Raw genomic sequence first — 23,338 nt, forward strand, 5'->3', positions numbered from 1 at the left:
TTATAGTAGTAGCAAACATTAATGAAGCACTAGTTGAGAATGAGCTTAATATTAATATAATAAATTAAGTTTAACCTTTATTATTTCTGTAACAACTTAATATAAGATGATTTCTGTAGGAGCTATATTATATATATATAATTAAAAAAATAAAATTTCTAGAGAATTGCATTAAGGAAACTAAGGTCCAGATATGTTATTGAATTTTCTCAAATATCATAAAAGCAGGCTGTGCCATAGATTATGAGCATGCTCAAGAAGAGTCAAAAATTATTTAATCTTAGAAAAAATACACTTTAGAGTAATGCAAATATATTTCATTTTAGACCACCACATTTATTAATTATTTTTAGATATTAGTCAAATATAAAAATTAAATATGCATTTTATTGTTATCCAGAATGAGAGAACTGGGCCCTTCATATTTAGGTAAAGGTGTGTAAGTTTATGAAATATAAATTCCTAATTTATAATTTTGTCACAACATTATGTATATAGATATAGGAGGTATATTTTCATTGGATAAATGACTTGATATGAGATTGCTAAAAGCACATATGATACTAAAGACTCTGGGAGAACTTTTATATTGAAACAGTCCTAGAGAATTGATTAGGTAAAAATCCAACATTCTCCAGGTTTAAATTGTAAGACTTGCCTTACCTACTAAAGCTTACCTAGGTCTATCCCTGGCACAACATATGGTCCCCTGAGCAATGCCAGGAATGATCCCTGAGTACAGAGCAAGATAAGCCCTTAACAATGACAGGCATGTCTCCAAAACCAAAACCAAACAATAAAAGCCTAACTGTTTCACATAAGAACGTTCTAAAGGAAAATATACAACATCCGCACTTACTTCAACAGAGATCCGACTTAGATATACTTTTACCCTCCACATGTACCTTCTTACCTGCGTCTCTACAGAGAAGTTCTAGGAGGTGGTTCTAGAAGAAGACTTAGAAAGTTAATAGCTATTTGGGGACTTTATTTTTATAACCCAAGGTGATATTTTAGTCTCAGTAGAATATGTCTCCTTATTTTCAGTTTCTTTGCTCTGGTTAGTCTGCCTATTTCTTTATTTATACTATTCCTTCCAACTAGACTTCCTTTTATTCTATAACTATCTAGCCCTAAAGCAAACACACACTACCTGGAAGAATATTTAAGAAATGCAGACTCAAAGTACACCTAAAATTTCCTAAATTGGAATCTTCCTTTTAGCTATATTCAGCAAAATTGTTATACATATAAAGCTTAAGAAAAATCATACAGTCCAACATATTTGGCATTTATACCAATGACAGAAACATTATTAGATTAGACATTTGTGCTCCTATTTCATTGCACCACTATTCACAATACTTAAGATCTGGAAACAACTCAAATATTCAGGAACAGATGGCTGATAAATTGTGGTATACATACACAATGGAATTCTGCTCTGCTATATAAAAATTATGCAATCTATCATTAATGAATGGAACTAGAGAGTTTTTTGCAGAGTGAAATCTATCCAGAGAGTGCACTACAGATACAGAATAATCTTTCTCAAATGTGGATATAAAGAAACAATAGGTAATAACAAATGTCTAAAGCAACAAAACCTGAGAGTTGACCTACAGAATTGAACTTTGGAGAATAGGGGATGGGCTTAATGAAGGGGACCATAGCATAAGGGAAACACCCTTATGGACTATATACAAATAGTCTATATACAAGTATAGACTATATACAAATAGTCTAAGGATTTTCGATGCAACCAAAATAATTTTCAGCACTGATAGTTTTCCAGGAGAGGTCAAGTCTATCTCTTAGCATGTATCTTCTGGTCTCCTAATTTTTATTCTGGGAGGTTGATGGAAGTTGAAACTCATGATAATTTCTAGGTAACTTGAGAGATAAGTATAGTGGATGGGGCTCTTGCTTTGCACAAAGTTGATCCTGACCACCTCATGTGTTTTCTTAAACCCTGCCAGGAGTGGTCCTTGAGTACAGAGTCAGAAATAAACCTTGCTACAGCCGGGTGTGTCCCTCTCTTCAAATCCCCAATTATTTCTATCATACCTAGGTTACTGAAATTCATAGATACAGAAAACAGAATGGTAGTTACTAAGGACTAAAGTGAGAGGGGAAATTAGGAGTTAAATTTTTTGGTCCTTTTGATTTGTTTGTATTTTGGGCTCACACCTAGTGGTGCTAGGGGTTACACCTGGCTCTGCACACAGAAATACTACTGGCTTGCTTGGAGGACCATATAAGTGATGCCAGAGATCAAACCTTAGTCAGCCTTGTGCAAGTCAAACACCTTATCCACTGTATTATAACTCTGGCCTGGGAGTTATTTTTTAATGGATAGAGTTTTCTTTTAGAAGAATTAAGAGTTCAGGATATTGGTTGTATAATGATTTGAGTATACTCAACCATCACTAAACTCTACACATAGAGATGCTTAAGTTGGTAAAGTTTATAGCATATCTAATAAAAGAATTAAATTTGGTTCTGTTTTTGTATCTCAAAATACTTACTACCCTCTAAACTAATACCCTCTCTACTCAGATTGTCTTCTGGTCTCACATTATTCAGAATTGGGTCACTTTGAGTAGAAAATAGCAATTGTGGTTATAGAATGTGGACTATGACAATTATCAAAGAAATTCTCAATTCCTTTCTTTAAAAAAGTTTATTTTGAAATTAAAAAAAAATTAAGGGGTGTGTTACAACAGGCTACACTCCTGGATCTGTACTTAGGGTTCTCTTTTGGCGAGGATTGTGGGACAATATACCATAACAGGAATCAAACAAAGGTCTGCTGTATGCAAAACAAGCACCTTCTCTGCTGCAGTATCCGAGAATTCCTCAGTTTCTGTATAAGTTTTCCTAGACACAGATCATAAGATCTGAGATGTTAGCAATGGAAGGAACATTTGAGATCAGCTTGTTCCATCACTATGTTTATTAGTTAGGAAAATGTCCAATATAAGAGTGAATTTGGGGGGCCAGAGAGATAGCAAAGCGGTAGGACATTTGCCTTTCACGCAGATAGATGGTCGTTCGAATACTGGCATCCCATATGGTCACTTGAGCCTGCCAGGGGAGCGATTTCTGAGCACAGAGCCAGGAGTAACCCCTGAGCACCAAGAAGTGTGACCCCCCCCAAACAAAACAACAACAAAAAAGAAGTGACTAAAGTGTCACAGATGGTGTCAGTAACTTTTGCTTGGGCTTTCTACCTCTACATTCAGTATTCATTTTACTGTTACTCACCTTAAAAATTTGCAATTAATTTCTATTATCAAAGTGAAAATTTAAGTTAATTACATTATATTTTGTGTCTGATAAAAGAAAAAATGTATCAAATTTCAGATGAATTTGTACTCCTTTCCACTATATTACAGCCTCAGTATGCTTGTAGTAGTCATTATTTTCCACAGTGATATACTGGAGATATTTTTTTTATATTTGTACTTTAAGCAACAGAGTATACACAGCTTTCCTGTAGCAAGATTGTAGATGTCTGTTCTTCCAGTTATTACAGGAGTGATTTTTGGTTAAGGACTGTACTTCATAGATGAAGCAAAGTATCAGTTACCATTGTTTTCCATTGCAAATAAAAAATCAGGTGATATCTGTTAATGGTTCTATTGTAAATATTAGAGAACAGACTGCTTAAAAGAGATTAAGGAAAACTTTGAGGGAAGGGGGTTGGAGAGTTATTTTTGTCCTTGAATATTAACAGTTTGGTGGCAGTGAGGTTTATGTTGGACTTTTGTTTGCAGGTAGTCATGTTATTAGAATTTTTCTATCAAAGGAAGTCACATTTTCCTTTTTCCATAAATATATATTCTCACAGAGTTGTATCGCCAGTGTCTTTGTAAAATAGCCACTATAATTGAAAGGACAAGCATGTCCTGTCCTCTTTTAGGTAAGGTAAGATGGTGACAACTAAATCAAAAATGTTACATAAAAAAGATATTTCAGTCAGTTTAATATACCCTTAATTATTTTTTCATACATTAAAACAATTCATCAAATAGAAGTGATAAGTGATAAGTTACTGATAGAAGTGATAATTTACTGAAAAATATAATGGTAATATAATTGCAGGGAGTTTAGTTCAAATTATTCAAAGGGGGGAAATTTATGTAAGCCTGTATATTTCTATTTTGTTTCTTTTTTGGGGGGAGGGGGCACACTGGGCATTGCTCAGGGGTTGTGCCTACCTCTGGATTCAGAAAGCACTCTTGAAGCAAAGAAAAAGAAAGAAAGAAAGAAAGAAAGAAAGAAAGAAAGAAAGAAAGAAAGAAAGAAAGAAAGAAAGAAGGAAAGAGAGAGAGAAAGAAAGAGAAAGAAAGAGAGAAAGAGAGAGAAAGAAAGAGAGAAAGAGAGAAAGAAAGAGAGAAAGAGAGAGAAAGAAAGAGAGAAAGAGAGAGAGAGAAAGAAAGAGAAAGAGAGAGAGAGAGAGAAAGAAAGAAAGAAGAAAGAAAGAGAGAAAGAAAGAAAGAAGAAAGAGAGAAAGAAAGAAAGAAAGAAGAAAGAAAGAAAGAAAGAAAGAAAGAAAGAAAGAAAGAAAGAAAGAAAGAAAGAAAGAAAGAAAGAAAGAAAGAAAGAAAGAAAGAAAGAAAGAAAGAAAGAAAGAAAGAAAGAAAGAAAGTGGCCCTTCTACTTTTTTAAAACAAATATACTTCAGGACAGGAATCAGTAACACAGGTTAAGGCACATGCCTTGCACACATCTCAACCTGCTAATATTATGGCATCAATCACATGATCCCCCAAACAGACTGAGTTTGATCTTGGAACCCTGAGAACTTTTCTTTAAATAATTTTTATTGTGACCAAAGTGAATTACGAATCTTTCACAGTAATATTTAAGGTACATAGTGACATAAAATCATTGAATCAGGGACATTCCACCACCAGTGTTGTCCTCCTTCCATCCCTTTTCCCAGCATGCATTCCATATCACCCTACTTTGCCCCCACACTGCTAGTATAACTGGTCCCCTCTTTGTATAGCTTGTTGTAGATTGGGTATTGATTCTGTTGTTGTTGACTTTGGGTTTGGTGTTTAAGTCTGATAATTTTATATTTCTACTCAGTGTTGATATGACTGGTTCTTGTACCATCCATTTTCCCCTCAATTTATGAGGGAGACAAGATAATTCTAGTTAGGTGGTTCTGTTTGAAAAAAAAGAAAAAAAAGAAAAGAAGAAAATCAGGAGGAGTTCGCCTAGACGAGATTATAAATGTCAATTTAAAGGAAGAAAGATACAAAAAGAAAAAACATAATTAAAAAGCCAAAAATCTCTGCACAAAAAACAAAAACAAACAAAAAATTTAAAAAAACCCAGCAACTACAGAAAAGCACCACAGCAACAAAGACAACAACCAAATAATAACCACAAGAATGAGAAAAAAAAAAAGAATAAAAAGGAAGGAGTGCTGGTGTGGCAAGGTTTTGTGATTCTTCTTTCTTCTTCTTCTTCTTCTTCTTCTTCTTCTTCTTCTTCTTCTTCTTCTTCTTCTTCTTCTTCTTCTTCTTCTTCTTCTTCTTCTTCTTCTTCTTCTTCTTCTTCTTCTTCTTCTTCTTTTCGTCTTCTTCTTCTTCTTCGTCTTCTTCTTCTTCTCCTTCTCCTTCTCTTCTTCTTCTTCTTCTTCTTCTTCTTCTTCTTCTTCTTCTTCTTCTTCTTCTTCTTCTTCTCCTCTTCTTCTTCTTCTTCTTCTTCTTCTTCTTCTTCTTCTTCTTCTCATTCTCTTCTTCTTCTTCTTCTTCTTCTTCTTCTCCTCCTCCTCCTCCTTTTCTTCTTCTTCCTCCTCCTCCTCCTCCTCTCCCTCCTCCTCCTTCTGGCATAGGCACAGTAAATATTGAGAAAATTAGATAGGGATTTCCCTTGGCCTAAGAGATACAGAGTTTCTCTTCCCTTGAAGCATACTGTCGGGGGAATAACTACAGGCTCCACACATGCTCATTTTCACACCCCAATGCCTTTTTATGGTGCCAGGAGACTTTTCTCTCAGTCATGGATGTTAAAATCAGGACTCTGTAACTAGAGATCTTGGTATTTGCACAGGTCATAGGGTGAAGCTTAGGATAGAGTCTTTCTTTACAGTTCTGGAAGTTCTATTCCCTCACTGCTGTTATAATCAGTCTTCTGTAATTGGTGACTCTGAGGATCCCTCAACACTGCCAGGTGGGCTGAGTAATCCCCAGCACCAGAATATGAATTGCAAATGAGAAGTTTGATGGTATTGAGCACTTGAGGTCCAGAGTTTAACCAAACATTGCAGATAATGGGAAAAAAATTAAGGTTGAGAAGAGTAAAACTAAGCCATATTAGATGTCTAGTAAGGGTCAGAATAGACATTTATAATGGAATCAGTTAGCATTGTGTTCTTTCCCCTGTAGGGTCTAGACTCTGAACCTCATTTTACTAAAGCCATCCTGAAATAAATAAATAAAGGGGAGTATTTTAGATAAGAGACCTCTTGGCTTGAATCCATGAGCTTAAAAGTACTCTTATACATTCAGAAGAAGTGATCATGAATTTGATAGGCAATTTGATTAGTAGTGGTTTAGAATCTCAATGGTATTGATTTGGAGAACATAGCTTATATCCTGTCTTGTTAGTTTACAAACCTTTGAGAAGTTGATAAGTCTTTGGGAACTGTTTTGGGTTTGAAGTCTGAATGTGCAGGGTCCAGAAACCCCCCAGGGGGGACCCGGCCAGCAGGAATTAGCTGGGAAGGCTTCTCAGACGACTGCACTCCTATTTTGCTGAGTAGAAGAACAACCACACCTGTAAAAAATCTGAGAGAGGTTAATAATAAAAGATCCAAGGCAGCGTCTCACTGCTCAAAGACATTTATTGAGGTGTAACCCCTTCTTTTATAGTGAAGGAGAAGGGGGCAGTACAAGGTGTTGTCAATCATACTTTTGGCGCGAAGGCTCATAAGGAAGTGGGCAGTGGGCTAGGGCTGGATGACCTTTAAGCTATACTGAACGTGCTGTTTCAATGGAAATTTCTAGTGACCTTCCAGCTGCATTCCTAATTGCTTGACTATCAGGAAATGGTGCAATATGTGCTTGCCTAAGTGATCTTGAACAGACAATATAGCATATACTTATTGATAACAGCCTAAATTACTCCGGAATGTGGTCTTAAGGAATGGGGCCTAGTTTCTGATAACTGGACCAGGCGGTTTTTTCTCTCCTCCGGGCTTATAGCTAAATTAAGTCCTGCAGCTACATTCTTTTCTCTTAGCTCAGAGATTTACAGCAAGACTGCATATTGCTTTTAGGTGAAAAGCTGGGCTATGGCAGAGAGAACAGCAAAATGTCCTCAAACAAGTCAGTCCCCAACATGAATGCATACTCCTTTCAATTTCATACCTGATGGAAGGCATGACCCCAGAAGAGACTGCTTTAATTAACACTAATGCTTGTATACTTCTTCCTTTTCATACCTCTCTTAATGTAGACACCTTCACAAGTTATGTTCATTCTGGAGTCATCACTAAAAGTGCGTTTAAAGCTCTATTTTGAAATCACATGAACTTTATTTGATCTTTTTGATTTTCTTTTCATCTGCAAGTGAATATGGTAGTTCATACTTTGACTTTTAAAATTGTCCTAAAAATCTAAAGAGAACTACTTTATAAACTGTTAAGGGTTATGTAGATGTTACTAATTAACACACCACTAATGAAACTACACCTTTATTTTATGGCCACTATCTCTCTTTAGTTAAAAGTACTTCACGTTTTAGCTTGTATCTAGGAGATATATATATATATATATATATATATATATATATATATATTTTTTTTTTTTTTTTTTTGGTTTTTCCAGCCACACCCATTTGATGCTCAGGGGTTACTCCTGGCTAAGCGCTCAGAAATTGCCCCTGGCTTGGGGGGGGGACTATATGGGAAGCCAGGGGATCGAACTGCGGTCCTGATCCTTGGCTAGCGCTTGCAAGGCAGACACCTTACCTCTAGTGCCACCTTGCCGGCCCAGTATCTAGGATATTTTTGTGCTCACAAGATAAATAAATAAAATAGAATCTTATCTCAAATATGAAAATAATGAGAAATAATATGGAGAGTTTCATATATGATCCTTTATAGTATAACCCTTTAAAGATGAATTTTTGTTAGTTGACATTGTGAAGACATTTTGTCACAAGAAAATGAAATTCAATTTTTCTGTTTTTCTTTTCTGTAGGAAGTGACCAAAGCAGTCCAGCCACTCTTACTTGGAAGAATCATAGCTTCCTATGATCCAGATAATACCGTGGAACGCTCTATTGCCATTTACCTAGGCATAGGTTTATGCCTTCTCTTTATTGTGAGGACATTACTCCTACATCCAGCCATTTTTGGGCTTCATCACATTGGAATGCAAATGAGAATAGCTATGTTCAGTTTAATTTATAAGAAGGTAATGCTTCCTTCTATTGAGCAGTTTTCATGCTCAATACTGTTACTTTATGCTTAGAGTCATTCTTTGTATGTGTAAGATAAATGCTTTTTATGCCTATAAAAAAGAGATAATAGATATATAAAAGGTATATAAAAGAAATTTGCTTTTATGCCTATAAGATATGTAGGAGCAATAATTTGTATTTTTAATTTTATGATAATTTTGTTTACTTCAATTAGTCATGATAGAGAATCTTTTTAAACCTGTCTGTTACAGATTTCATATTCTTTTTATTTGTATCATCATTTTTTATTAGTTTCAAGGGTCCCCATTTAAATGACTCATATAGTCTGCATAGGAGTATTGGTGAAGTATTGTTTCTTGATAAAATGCTTTCTATATTTGTGTTCAATTGCAAGACACAACTTGTAGTTGCTAATGATAATCCAGGCAATAAAAATTGGTAGCCACTGTCTTATTTGTGGTTAGATATTTTTTTTTGTTATTCTGTGAGTTCTGAAAAGGCACACTTTTAGGAACAGCACACAAAAACTCTTCATTAAAACATGATTTTAGTTAAATTCAGATTTAAATTATAATTTTAATATTTTATTTTACAGTTACTTTATAAGTATACAGTATTTATAGTTATTTTTAAATACAATTGTTTAAAATGTATACAAATGTAAAATATATGCAACATAATTTACAATATTGTTAATGATAATGTTTCATGCATGCAGTGTTACAACAACAAAACCTCTAGCAGTATGTAAACCCACCAATGTGATTCAAAATTTTGTGTAGTAGCTTAACTCTAACAAGTTATTATAAAATGTTCCTTTTTAAGACTTATTTAAATATTGCCTTACTCTTCTTGCTATTCTTCCCCCAATGTAAAAGTCATTATATACTTTTATAAAAATATAACTCCTGTCAGCAAATAATTTATAATACTTCCATAATACACATGAAGGTCATTTATGTGACCTGATATATGTATATGTATATATATATACTTATCATTCAAAGAATTTTTTTGATAGCACAAGAAAAAAGCAGTGTCCACTTTTTACAGAGATCATTACAATTAGATCGCAATTGCCAGGAAAGCAATGGTGGTAAACCAACAAAGAATTTTTTAATTTAAATTTTATTTTTATTTCATTTAGGTAAATGAATAATGGTATTATATATAAGGTAGACTTTACACAGAAAACTGAATCTAGTTTTATTTTTATTTCTATTTATTTGTTTAATTTTGGTTTTTTGGGCCTCACCTAGTGGCACTCAGAGGTTACTCCTGGCTTAGCTCTCAGAACAGGCTCAGGGGACCATAGGGAATGCCGGGGAGTGAGTCTGGTTTAATCTTGGGTCACAAGGCATACTCCCAACTGTTGTGCTATCACTCTAGCCCCTGTATCTACTTTTAAAAATATTTACAAACATTATTATAAAGGTAATTTAAAAATAGGGAAGTACATTACAAGCTTGTAAGTACTTAAGTGTACTGTTTTATTTGATTGTACTCTGATATAAATATTTTTTGTTTTTGTTTTTTTGGTATTTGGGCCACACCCGGCGGTGCTCAGGGGTTACTCCTGGCTGTCTGCTCAGAAATAGCTCCTGGCTATATATGGCCCGGGGGACCATATGGGACACCGGGATTCGAACCAACCACCTTTGGTCCTGGATCGGCTGCTTGCAAGGCAAACGCCGCTGTGCTATCTCTCCGGGCCCCTGATATAAATATTTTATTGTTTAAAGAAAAACTTTATGATGGCATAAGAAAAAGTGGTGTCAATGGTTCACTCAGATCATCACAGTTGCCATCTTATCAGATCACAAGTACCAGGAAACAATAACAAACCAACATAATTTTATTTTGATCCAAAAATTTGATAGAAGTTAATAAATAATGGTGTTGTATTGAAGGTAGGATCTAAGGGCTGGAGCGATAGCACGTAGGGAGTGTGTTTGCTTTACATGCAGCCCACCAGAAGATTGTATCTACCAAGAATGTATAGCAAATAAAAATGAATCTAGCTTTAAAAATATTTATAAACACACTCTACTAAAATGTTAATTAAATGTTATCAATATGCATGACAAGCTTATAAGTAAGTTAGGTGCACCATCTCATTTGATTTTCCGTAATTCTCCACATCCTGTTGAATGTATAAACTATTTTAAGAAACTAAGATAAAAATTATGAAATAATGTTGAAATATGAGAATTTCTAACATAGGCAAATCATAATCAAAGGGGAAGATTTTCAAATGAAGAGAAAATAAAATTGCAATTGAAGTATTACAGCATGACAAAATGAGTCAGTTATTCAAGAATAGAAGACCAGAGTGCTCAAAACTAAAGTAGTGAAATGGAAAAGGAAAAAGTTTACTGAGGCTTGGGAAAAAACTCAGAGAGCTAAAGGACCTACCTTGCTTATAGAGGCCCTGAGTTCATGCATGGCATAGTGCTCTGGGTACCATTGATGTGGACCATATGGCCTCCACCACTACTGGACCCAGCCACACTGCATTTTTATGCATGAACTTGGAACGATTGGTTGAGTGTCTCCAGGAATTTCTCTGGGTTATCTGAGAACTAATTGGGAACAAACCCAGCAAAAAGAAATAGGTAAATTGGTAGATAAGTTTATGTATAACATTTATCATAGGTATATGGATATATGCTTTCAGAACCAAAATGTACTAATAAAATGTTTGAAAATATTTCATCTATCCTACATCCTCAATATTGAATATTTCTATCCATATTGCTTTATTCTTCTACCCACACATACTGTTCTATATGAACATCATTGCTGAGGAATGCTATTGCAGATGTGTGGTGACTCACACTTTGTCCATAACATAAATCTAAAATAAATTGGAATAATTTTTGAGCCACATACAAGAGGTGCTCAGGGTTTGCTCCTATGTCTGTGCTCAGAAATCACTGCTGGCAGGTTCAAGGGACCAGATGGGATGCCAGGGATTGAACCTGGGTGGGTCTCGTGCAAAGCAAATGCTCTACCTGCTGTGCTATTGCTCCAGCCCAAATGGGACTTTTATTTGTTTGAAAAGTATCAACTAACAACTCTCATCATTATCCAAATTTTGTGATAAAAGTACTATTTTGCAATGTTCCAAAATCTGAAATCATGAAAACCTTTTTAAATAATGGTTATAAATACAAAGTAAGCTTTCCTGTTGAGGCTCAAGAATATGAAATAGCTAAAATGAAAAATGTCCTTGGAATACTTCTGCACACATTTATACACAGTAGGAAACTTAAAGTTACTTGTGACTGAGTGTATTTATAAATCACATGTAATCATCACAGTGAAATTCTCCTCTTACATTGCTTTATATCTGTAAGTCACACAAGATTTCTTTTTCATGTATGCTAATCTAAACTTTATTCAATATTTTATCTCTTCTTAATGTATACTTCCTCAAGATATTTTCATAACCATATATGTGGATTTTCTCATAGTAAAACTATTTCTTTTAACTCATTTAGTATATTGTTTTTAATTATGTATATATTGGTTGAGTTATCGACTAAAGAAATAAATTTTGGAGGTTGTGAGGAAAGGTGAAAAATGGTGGAGGATCTTGAAAGATTGATGGAGGGCTTGTGTAATACTGCAGTTATGAAGTAATGCCTTACTATTGTAAACTCAGATTATAATAATTACTATTGTATTGCAAGAATTACAATTGTAAACTATGATTCTTCAAATAAAAAGTAAATAAATTATTTAATACATTTTAGTAATGGGGGGCTGGAGAGTTAGTACTTGTCTTGGACTGGTACCATATATAGTTCCCTGAGCCAGACATGAGAGATTCCTAAGCTCACATTTGAGTGTGGAACCAAAACAAAAAACACCCTATTATTAATACTTTCTTGAATTATTAATTACAATTAATTAAAATAACAAATTAAATTATGGTGGTTTAAATATACTAAGGTACAGTATATGTGAATGATTCAGTAGGAACATTATATTACATAAGTACTCATTCTCCAATCAAAGCCATCTAATAATAAATCATGATTGCTAGATCTATTTAACAATTATAATTTAAGTTGATAAATTATTGATAAAACTTAAGTTTTTAGTATATTTCACAGTTACTAGTGATAATCATAATTTTAACATATGCTTCTTGATTTTAACTATAGTATTTTAAAAACATAATTACAATAATTAAAAATTAAAGTCAAGTTTTTAATCTCAAATTATACTGCCTTTGATTCCATATATTATAAATTAATGTAAATAAAAAAGGACAAAATACCTCTCTACACTATGAAATTGATATTTGAGTATAGTATCTATTGTGTAGAAAAAGTTAGTATGTTCTAGATTTTAAATTATAGAATATCTAAAATCCAATAGTTATAAACATAAGCAGATACTACAATAGAGGAAATATTTTAATGCCTTATTTAAAAGTTCATTCAGTTACTTAATTTTTGTGTTGTATGATATTACTTATGCATGTATTTATCTTATATTCATCTATATTACCTAACAATTGCAATCTCATTGTAGACTTTAAAACTATCAAGTCGTGTTCTAGATAAAATAAGCATTGGACAATTAGTTAGTCTTCTTTCAAACAACCTCAACAAATTTGATGAAGTAAGTGCCTACTGATGTATTCTTTTGTGTATTATTGTTATAAACTTTAAGTTTTCTAGATCAAATAATAGTAAATTGATAAGTCATATGCATCCCCCTTTTACAATGTCTGTAAGTTGTGGAGTAGAATATTATTCTGGTATCCAGAATGGTTGGGTGGAAGCACCCAATTCAAAGCTATCTTGGTTTGCTGTGTATTTAGTGAGGTTTGTAAAAATTCATTCCTTATTGGTTCTATTTCCTTTAAACATCTTCAATCAGTTATTCACTTTGGCTGAATGTAACCCTCTGAGGAAAGCTGGTTAAGTGCCTCCTTAGGTCACAAACAAGCATGAATGAGATCCTTGGGGACAGATACTACCTTTTATCTATCTTTACATTTACAATATTGAACCACAGAAGTTGTTAATAAACTACAGTTGAGTTGAATACACATTAATTTAGAATGCATTGTCAGGTGGCAGAATGATGCAATTGTATAGACCAATCAGCCTTCTATTCTTACATGTTCTATACAGTCAATGGCTCTTAAATTATTCAAAAAGAAATAAACTACTTAAAATAAATTATTAGCATAATTTAAAACTTAAGATATGCAATTTTGACTAAACTGAATAAAAATATAATTAAAACTACTGTAACTTGAAATAATCCCTGGGAAGTCCTAGTCTATATGTAGGATATTTTAAAGTTCTATATTCCAAAGGAGATTTTAGCACATTGAGAAAAATAATGGGTTTGATTGTATAAATGCACTGTGTTCAGTTTCTGTCATTTGTGCTTATTTGTTTATTTGGATGGTAGGTAAAACTTCACCAGTTTCTCTGTAATTTTATTTTCCAGGGACTTGCACTTGCACATTTTGTTTGGATCGCTCCTTTACAAGTGACACTTCTGATGGGGCTGCTTTGGGAGTTATTACAGGCCTCTGCCTTCTGTGGACTTGCTTTATTGATAGTCCTTGCCCTTTTCCAGTCTGGCTTAGGAAGAATGATGATGAAGTACAGGTAGTACTCTATGTTTATAGCTTTAAAAAGTTCTCAAATGAAGGCCAGAGAGATAGCACAATGGGTAAAGTGCTTGCTGTGCACGTGGTCAACCTAGGTTTCATTCCTGGCTCCTCAGATGATATTCTGAGCCCACTTGGAGTGATCCATGAGCACAGAGTCTGGTGAAAGTCCTGAACACAGCCAGGTGTCCCCCTAACTCCCTCATCATTATCATAAAAAAAAGAAATAGAAAGAAGAAAGAAGAAAGAAAGAGAGAGAAAGAAAGAAAGAAAGAAGGAAGGAAGTAAGGAAGGAAGAACAAAGGAAGAAAGAAAGAAAGAAAAAGAGAAAGAAAAGAAAAGAAAGAAAAAAGAAAGAAAAGAAAGTGTTCTCAAATGAAGATTTCAGAAGTAACACTAATCAGACCTAGTCTGCTCTGTCTGTAAAAATATCTACTTATTGGGAATCACTTAAAAATGTTACCCTAGTGGTATCAACAACACTTTTGTATTTTGGGGGCAGAATTTTGCTTGTTGACATATAGAATTTCTTTATCACTATGCTGATTCAGTTAAGTTTTGCAGATCCTATGTTTTACTCAAATCAACAAAATTTTTAGGTAAATTACAAAGTATGCACACTATTTTTAGATAAAATTGACAGTCATTTCCTGCTTATCTAATGAATTGTCACTTCCAAAGTCTTAATTTTTTGTGCAGTGAATCAGTGACAATAGGCACTGCTATCATAGAGGACTTCTAGAGTGTCATAGTGAGGGTATGAAAAGAAGGGTACAGATTTTAAAATCTACTAGCTCTTGGCTTGAATCTCAGGTTATTTACTTATAATGTTATCTTAAGCTACTTTACCCCAACATGGCTCTGATTTATTTCAGTCTTAAAAATGTGCTAACCTCTTTTAGGCTGTCATTAGGCTGGAATAATGTGTGGAAAGAAATTAATCCAGTATCTTTCTCATAGAAAATATTTACTTGATAGAAGCTATTATTATTAATTATTATTTTTGTCATAATTTATTCGATGATAAGTATCTACCTGATAAATATGATTTTTTCTTAAAAACTTGATTTCTTAATTTGATTTCTTTTACAAAATATTATACTGAATGATGAATATTGTTTTATAGGGATAAGAGATCTGGAAAGATCAATGAAAGACTTGTAATCACCTCAGAAATTATTGATAATATCCAGTCTGTTAAGGCATACTGCTGGGAGGAAGCAATGGAAAAAATGATTGAAAACCTCAGACAGTAAGTAAATCATAATTTTCAATACAGCTAGACAGGTAAGTTTAATTTTTAAAAAAAGGAACATGTCACAGTATACTTTCAGCTCATACCTGAGGTTTCTGGTAAACAACAGTATTAAGATAAATCAGTATTCGTATTTTGATGCATAATATAATTTTTATGAACTGCGGCATTATGTAATCAGGAGTGTTACTTTTCACATGATGATTTTATACATTCTGAAAAAATCACTTGTAGATATTTATAGCTAATTAGTATAATAATATCTATGAAAAATAATGATTGTCTTAAGACTAAAATTTTAATTGAAATTTCTAGAGTAGTAAACATACAATTTTTATCAAGTAGTTCTGTATTTTACATTTTATTCAACTTATTATAGGTCATGAACAATTAGGAATCTTGATTAAAATACGTTATTCTATTTACATTACTAATAATAATGTATGAGAATATCTATAAACTGTGTTTTATATGCTTTCCAACTTAAAAAGCCACTTCAAGTAATAAGAGCTAAGGAGAGAGATATAATCAATGTATGAAACCTATTTTTTATTTTATCTATGTTAAAATTAGACTATATCCAATAAAGACTATATCCAGTGAAAAAACGGATAGCACAGATTAAAATATTATCACATAAATAGTTTTGAATACAATATAGATGAATTTGTTTAGCATTATAAAACATATTTTTTTAGTCAGGCTTTATATTCTACAATCTGTAGTAAAAAAGATAACAAAGTGGGGCATATGTAAAAGCTAAATAATTTCAACTCTCTATGTAGTATAAACATTTCATGGGGAAAAATAAACTAAAAGGAAGAGTATCCATTTAGATGGTGTGAATATGGGTTAGCAGGAATTCAGACTTGTTTCTAGTAGGCAATGTTACCTGAACTGCAGGTGTGTGATTGGAACAACAAAAAAATACTGAAATATTAAGTCCTTTGCCATGTAAATAGAAAGAGTAAAAGAGTATTTATTTCCTCAACATTATTGGTCATCTGTTTTTATTATGCCTTTTAAGACAAGGAAAGAAATTGAATTTTCTTTCCAGAATATTCTTGAGGCAATTGTTTCTTTGATTGAAGTGATTTTTTTCTGCTATACTCACCCCATTGGTTATCTTATGCACACACACACACACACACACACACACACACACACACACACACACACACACGTAAAGCAAGATTATTAGAGGGTTGATTTTCCCTGTCCTCATGTTAAATTCAGTGCTTGGGTCTTTCATGGTGCTGAATGCTCTTGACTTTGGTTTTTTTTTTTTTTTTTTTCTTCTTCTTCTTCCTCAAAAGATGAAATCCATCCTTCCTACTTTGTATTTCTGTTTGGCCAATTCTAATAGCAAATGTGTGGTTGTAACTTGTATAATCTAGTTCCTTAATCTGGTATAAAATTTTTACCTGAAAAGGCTGGACAGTGCTGACGTAAATAAGTGAAAGCAAGAATTGCTTCTACTCAAAAGAGGAAATACTGTGTTCTGGAAAAATTGGCAAGGATGCACTTCAAAGGAGTGATTAGCTCAGCCTCAGGCACTGTTGAATTTTTTTTGCAAAGCTCACTGCAAATCAATTCTTTCATTACTCTTTGTCAATAAAGTCACTTCTAAGTTTTCATAAATAACTAATACAATTTTCTATGACTTATAAAATGTTAGTGACTTTATTATGGAAAGTACTATTTATGGAAGACTTGTAAATGTTCTTGAATTTATATCTTTTCTTTCAATGCCATGGCCTATTTTTCTTAATTGTTTCTAATCCATTACAATAATAATTTGGACAAATTTGCAAACATTTTTATAACAATATTTTTTATATTTAAAAATGCTATTCTTAAATGCATCTTCTTAAGCTGTTGAAAACTAAGGACATAGACACTCTAGATGCTAAGTGTCTGGCCCTATCTTGTGCTGTCTTTTATTCTTGTCAATAGTCCTATAAGAGCACTATGGACATCTATGGATGTCCCATCTATGGACATGAATTCTACAGTTTCAAAGAAATAAAAGCTTGATCTGGTTAAGCTATATGACCAGCAGAATCAGGAGTTCAAACCTAAAGATTTTAAAATCATGATCTATCTTCAGTGACAAATAATTGAAAGAGATAAGTCTCATTAGACCATAAATCAGAGTCTAGATGGGCCATGTTGAACTCTGCTTTCATTTTCTTTTTTGTTTATGGGACTCACCTGGCAGCACTTAGGGGTTACTCCTGGATCTGCTCTCAGAAATACCTACTGGCAAGCTCAGGGGACCATATGGAATGCCAGAGATCGAACCCAAATTGGTCCTGGGTCGGATATGTGCAAGACAAATGCCCTACCTGCTGTACTATCTCTCTGGTCCCTGAACTCTTTTTCTTATTCATATCCTCAGGATTATATTTTTCTTTGTAATTAAATAATTAATTGCCTTTGAGTTTTACCACTTCAAAACGTTATATAAAAACATGGAACTAGAACCAAACCACCAGGTATAACAATTGTTCCTCCCACCTGAACTCTTCGAGTTAGCAGTACTATATCCACTTGCTTTTTTCAAGATCTGGATGAAGAGTATCACACTGACTATATTTTATGGTCCTATGATAATGGACCAGAGGTTGAAGATAGTACAACACTCTTCTGTTCTTCCCAGCCTTTTGCACTGTTTTATGTCTGTTGAGGCATTTACACTTCTTATTAATGTTTTTTTTAAAGGCTCATATTTTCAGTTCAGACTCAAAAATAGAAAGTATAATATGATTGCAATGATTATACTAGTATGAGAGGGTTTGAAAAGATCTAGTCTGTTGTTATGATTTTATAGTGAGGAGCTACCCATAAAAGAATATAATCTGGGTTTCTTTTTATCTGGTGGGAGTGCTAGCAAGTATTGCCAAGGGAGTCCAAAGACCACATTGAACAACACACAATGGGAAAGGATTATTCAACGAAGGGGCTCTACAGTGTGTGTTAGTGTGTGTGTGGAGGGGGTGTCAAAGGATCACCTCTATGGCCTGGCAACCCAGCCTTTACCCTATCATGCCTTCTATTTAAGGATTGAACTTTATGCCCTCCGCATTTAAGGCCTGCACACTAGGCTTTTGAGCTAGCTCTCTGGCCTGAGGATCACTTGGGTTCTTTTTTTAAAATATAAGTTCTAGTATCCAATCACAGATTTAATGTATTAATAGCTCTAAGTGAAACTACATTCTAATGAGATTTTCAGGGTTTTTTTTAGCTGAGAACCACAGCTCTGTGGTTTGTATGTTGTTTTCAGTTTTCTCAAGTGCCACACTAGAATTTCTAAATGAGGGAATCAGTGGAATATATTTCTCCATTTTAAATTCTTCCCAAATACCAAAACATTGTTCTTATGTGCCTATTCAATTAATTAAAATACTAGACAATCAACAAATAAAAATAAATATCACTAATCTCATAAATTATTAATGCCACAGACAAAAATAGTACAGCAGTTAGGTTAAAATAGTTGATATTATTAATTAGAATTTAAAATGGTATGCACTGCTAGCATATGTGATACATGCATTATGATTCTCCTTTTAGATGATATAACCAGAAATAGTGAAATAACTTTCTACAAAGCACACAGCACATACAGAGTAGCATCAAAATGAGAATACAGGCAGAAAGAACCCATGCTTAGATTTTATATGTTCTAATGTAAACTACATGAGAAGTGAAAAACTATTCTGAAACTTATTTATTTAATTTTTTTATAGAGCAGAACTGAAACTGACCCGGAAGGCAGCCTATGTGAGATACTTCAATAGCTCAGCTTTCTTCTTCTCAGGTTTTTTTGTGGTGTTTTTGTCTGTACTTCCCCATGTATTGCTCAAAGGTATAATTCTGCGAAAAATATTCACCACCATCTCCTTCTGCATTGTTCTGCGCATGGCAGTCACAAGGCAGTTTCCTTGGGCTGTGCAAACATGGTATGACTCGCTTGGAGCCATCAACAAAATACAGGTAATGTGTCACTTGCAAACATTATATACAATGAGTTCAAAACATTTAAAAATGTTTATAATAGCAAACCCTGTAGACATGAATACTTGTTCTTAGGCCTATCTAATGTGTAGATTTCTTCTTTTCATGTCTATGTTTGATCTCATGAGCACTTATAATAAAAACAAAATGAAAGCCCTTGGCATGATCTTAGGTCAAAGAAATTAAGAAAATACCGTTTATGTATTCTGGAAAATTTGATTCAAATAATCAATAAATGGACTCTACTAAGTTTGAAAAATATGTAAAAAAAGATGGTGGTAGATTCAGGAGGAACTTATAATACCTTTCACCTAACAATAGAAATATTCATCTTAAACTTTTACAAGCATTGAACACATTAGTAAAATGGATGAAAATTATGCTGCATTAATTATTTTAGTATCCCAGCAATGCTGATGTAGCCAGTGGCTTGAATATATAGTTCTAAAGTTCTAAGGTAGTTAAATACAATTTATATCGGGTGAATTAAATCACTTCCATGTACTTGTTGTGGTTATAACTATAGTTGGTATGCAGATCAAGTTTTATTATTTGTATTTAATATCAACTTAAATATTTAATTCAGAAAATAAAACTGTGACATAAATATGAAGGATGAAGAAAGATTTATATATAGTGACCTATGAATGTAATTTCAATGCCTCGTTTGTTTTGTTTAAAATTAAAAATAATAATGGAGTTCTGGAGAGTTAATACATAAGATAAGATGCTTGTCTTGTATGCATCTGATTCAGTCCTGGAAACTGCATATTGTTTCCAAAGCCCTACCAGGAGTGATTCCTGAATGCACAGAGCCCAAAATAAGCCCTGAGTAAGCTGGTAGTTACCTCCCCCTACAACCTGCCCAAAAGGGAGAGTTAAAAAATTATTTGAATTAGTTGTCAACATTGCAACTGGGATATGTCACTTATATAATAAATAAACGATGTCTTCAATATCCTTCAAAGAATTAGAGTGGATGGAAAATTGGGTAATTTTCATTTACAAACTAGCCACTCTGCTCTCAGAGAAGTCCTCCTGCCCTCTCCAGATCATCCTTGATCATATTCCTTTAAAAACGACTCTTTGAGCATTAGACAAAGTGGAGAATATAGCCAAGAAAAAGCAGATTTTGAAGTTAGCTTGTTTTCTCTGTTAACCTACGAATCCTTTGAGGAATGGGGAAAGGGAGGAGGGATTGGAAGAGAGGAAGAGAAGGAGAGTAGAGAAGACAGACATAGAGACAGAGTGACAAAAGGCAGAGATGGAGTTGTGTGTGAGAGAGAATGAGTCCATATCTGTAGAAAAAGATATTCAAATCTACACAGAGAACCTTAAATAGAGGAGTCTGTGGAGAGGAACACAAACATCTTGAAAACAAACGGAAAGAAAACAAAAGATACAGTAAGAAAAAAATAAATTGATAAATCTTAGTCAAGGTCTAGGCTATTTTTAAGAACTTATAGCAAAGATATCAGAATGTACAGACTTCTTCCTTACACTCTTACTTTCCCTAGTAATACTGTACCTTAGAGACTTCAGCAGAACTCTGCTATTAGAATTAAAGCTTCATACTTATCCCTTTTATTTATTTTTTATATACAATTACTTTATTTATGTACCCTGGTTACAAAACTGTCCATGATTGGGTTTTAGTCATACAGTGCACACTACCCTTCACCAGTGCACATTTTCTGCCACCAATGTCCCCAGTTTCCCTCCTATTCTCTCTCACTCTCCCCTTTGCCTGTCTGTGGGGTAAGCATTTTACCCACACTTTTCTTTTTTGACACTGGTTTGCACTATTGATAATGAAGGGGTATTATACATATCACTTTATCCCCTTTCAGCACCCAGTTCTTGATCAGAGTAATCAGTTCCAACTATCATTGTCATAATAGACCCTTCTTATACTACTTTAACTCAATCCACCACACACTGTGGCAAGCTTCATATCATGGACTGGTCCTCTTGATCCACCCTCATCTCTATTGTCTCTAGGTATTACCATACTATCTTTTATTTTTCTTATATTCCCCAAATAAGTGAGACTATTCTATGTATATCCCTTTCCTTGTGACTCATTTCATTCAGCATTATAGTCTCCATGTCATTACTTCATTTTTCCTAACAGCTGCATAGTATCCCATTGTGTAGATGTACCACTGTTTCTTTGGCTACTCATCTGTTGTCTGGTACCTGGGTTGTTTCCAGATTATGGCTATTGTAAATAGTGCTGTGATTAACATAAGAGTGCAGAGGGCATTTTTGTATTTTGTGTGTGTGTGTGTGTGTGTGTGTGTGTGTATGTGTGTTTTCCTGGGGTATATATCCCTAGGAGTGATATTGTTGGATCAAATGGAAGCTCATTTTCTAATATTTTTAGGAATATTCACAATGTTTTCCAAAAAAGGCTGGACCAATCTACATTCCTACCAGAAATGAATTAGAGTCCCTTTTCTCTTCATTTGCACCAGCACTGGTTGATCTTATTCTTTGTGATTATCATATGAAAGCTCAATTTCTAGTTTATTTGAGGAATATCCACATTGTTTCCCAAAAAAGATGGACCAGTCTGTATTCCCAATAGCAATGAATGAGAGTCCCTTTCTCCCTGCCTCCAGACAAGGAGTGGTTGTTCTTTTTCTTTGTTTTTTTTTTTTTTTTTTTTTTTTGTGCCAGTCTTTGTGGTGTGAGACGATATCTTTCTCTTTTTAGAATTAAGACTTCATATTTTAGTTATATCAGATCTTCAATTGTTTAGTGAATGCAAATGTGTTAAGTGTCTCTTTTGTCAAAAGTATTATTACTAATGAAAGTTTTAGTGCATTCTCTGTCCTATGGTTGAAGATAAACATTTTGGAAAATAATTCCTGGATGTTATATAAATAAATATTAAAGTTTAATACATAATTATACAAGGAACAATCATTAGTATATTAAGGCCTATTGCATAAATAAATTTTTATCAAATAGCACACATTTGTTCATATATTTATTTGTTTGGGGGAACATATGGCTATATTTAGGGCTTACTTCTGGCTCTATGCTCAGAGTACCACACCTGGCAGTACTCTGGAAACCATATGTAGTTCAGGGGATGGAATCTGAGTTGCTACATGCAATACTATCACTTGGGTCCCTCAAAGTTCCCATGATTAACTGTGCATTTCAAATATGATCAATTCTAGAACTTATCAAAAACAATTTTGTTTGGGAGCCATACCCATGGTGCTCAGGGCTTACTCTTGGCTCAGCATTTAAGAATTTCCTGGAGGGCTCAGGAGACTTTATGAGGAGTCAGGGATTGAATTTAAATCAGTTGCATGCAAGGCTAGCAACTTACCTGCTGTATTTTCTCACTGACCCATTAGTTTATAATATTGGTATTAACTCGTTATAAAAACTAGTTCTAATACAATTTATAAAATTCAAATGAAGTGACAGTTGAGTATAAATTAGATGTCATAGTGAACTCATGCTACTCTGTTTCTAAATTTGTTGCCACTTTTTTTTTAAACAGGATTTCTTACAAAAACAAGAGTATAAGACATTGGAGTATAACTTAACAACCACAGAAATGGAGATGGAGAATGCAACAGCTTACTGGGAAGAGGTCAGAATAAGATTTGTGCTTTAACTATTTAGGCATTTTCTTTCTGTAAATTTGACTCTCGCTCTCATATGCAACGAAGTTTGAAAGGTGATAAAACTGGAAGGGTAAACTCCTCTACTACATATTTTGAAATAGAGACTGAGGTTTACTCAATATAGTATAAAACCATCTTGCCTTTTTTCTTGTGTAATAATTTGCTTCACATAACAGATTAGAAAGAATACAAATTGTAGGCTTAGGATTCAGATTGAACTAGGTTTGAATCATGGTTCTTATTCTTTTTAAAATGAGGACAAAGTTATTTTGTGAAAACTTTAATTGTCTATGAGATGGAAACATTGTTGTTTATCTTGGA

General features: G+C 33.7%; 1 protein-coding gene across 1 annotated transcript in view; it reads left to right on the top strand.

The window, feature by feature from the left end:
- CFTR (CF transmembrane conductance regulator) overlaps positions 1 to 23,338 on the top strand; it is a gene marked incomplete at its 5' end in the record, with an annotated part of 147,980 nt that overhangs the window by 16,479 nt on the left and 108,163 nt on the right. Inside the window, 6 exons of the mRNA XM_049778966.1 lie at positions 8,226 to 8,441; positions 12,994 to 13,083; positions 13,927 to 14,090; positions 15,219 to 15,344; positions 19,100 to 19,346; positions 22,891 to 22,983. Of these exons, the coding sequence (XP_049634923.1) occupies positions 8,226 to 8,441; positions 12,994 to 13,083; positions 13,927 to 14,090; positions 15,219 to 15,344; positions 19,100 to 19,346; positions 22,891 to 22,983 (936 nt within the window). The remainder of the gene's footprint in view (positions 1 to 8,225; positions 8,442 to 12,993; positions 13,084 to 13,926; positions 14,091 to 15,218; positions 15,345 to 19,099; positions 19,347 to 22,890; positions 22,984 to 23,338) is intronic.

The sequence above is a fragment of the Suncus etruscus genome, chromosome 1 (genome assembly GCF_024139225.1).
Source record: "Suncus etruscus isolate mSunEtr1 chromosome 1, mSunEtr1.pri.cur, whole genome shotgun sequence".
Classification (NCBI taxonomy): Eukaryota; Metazoa; Chordata; class Mammalia; order Eulipotyphla; family Soricidae; genus Suncus; species Suncus etruscus.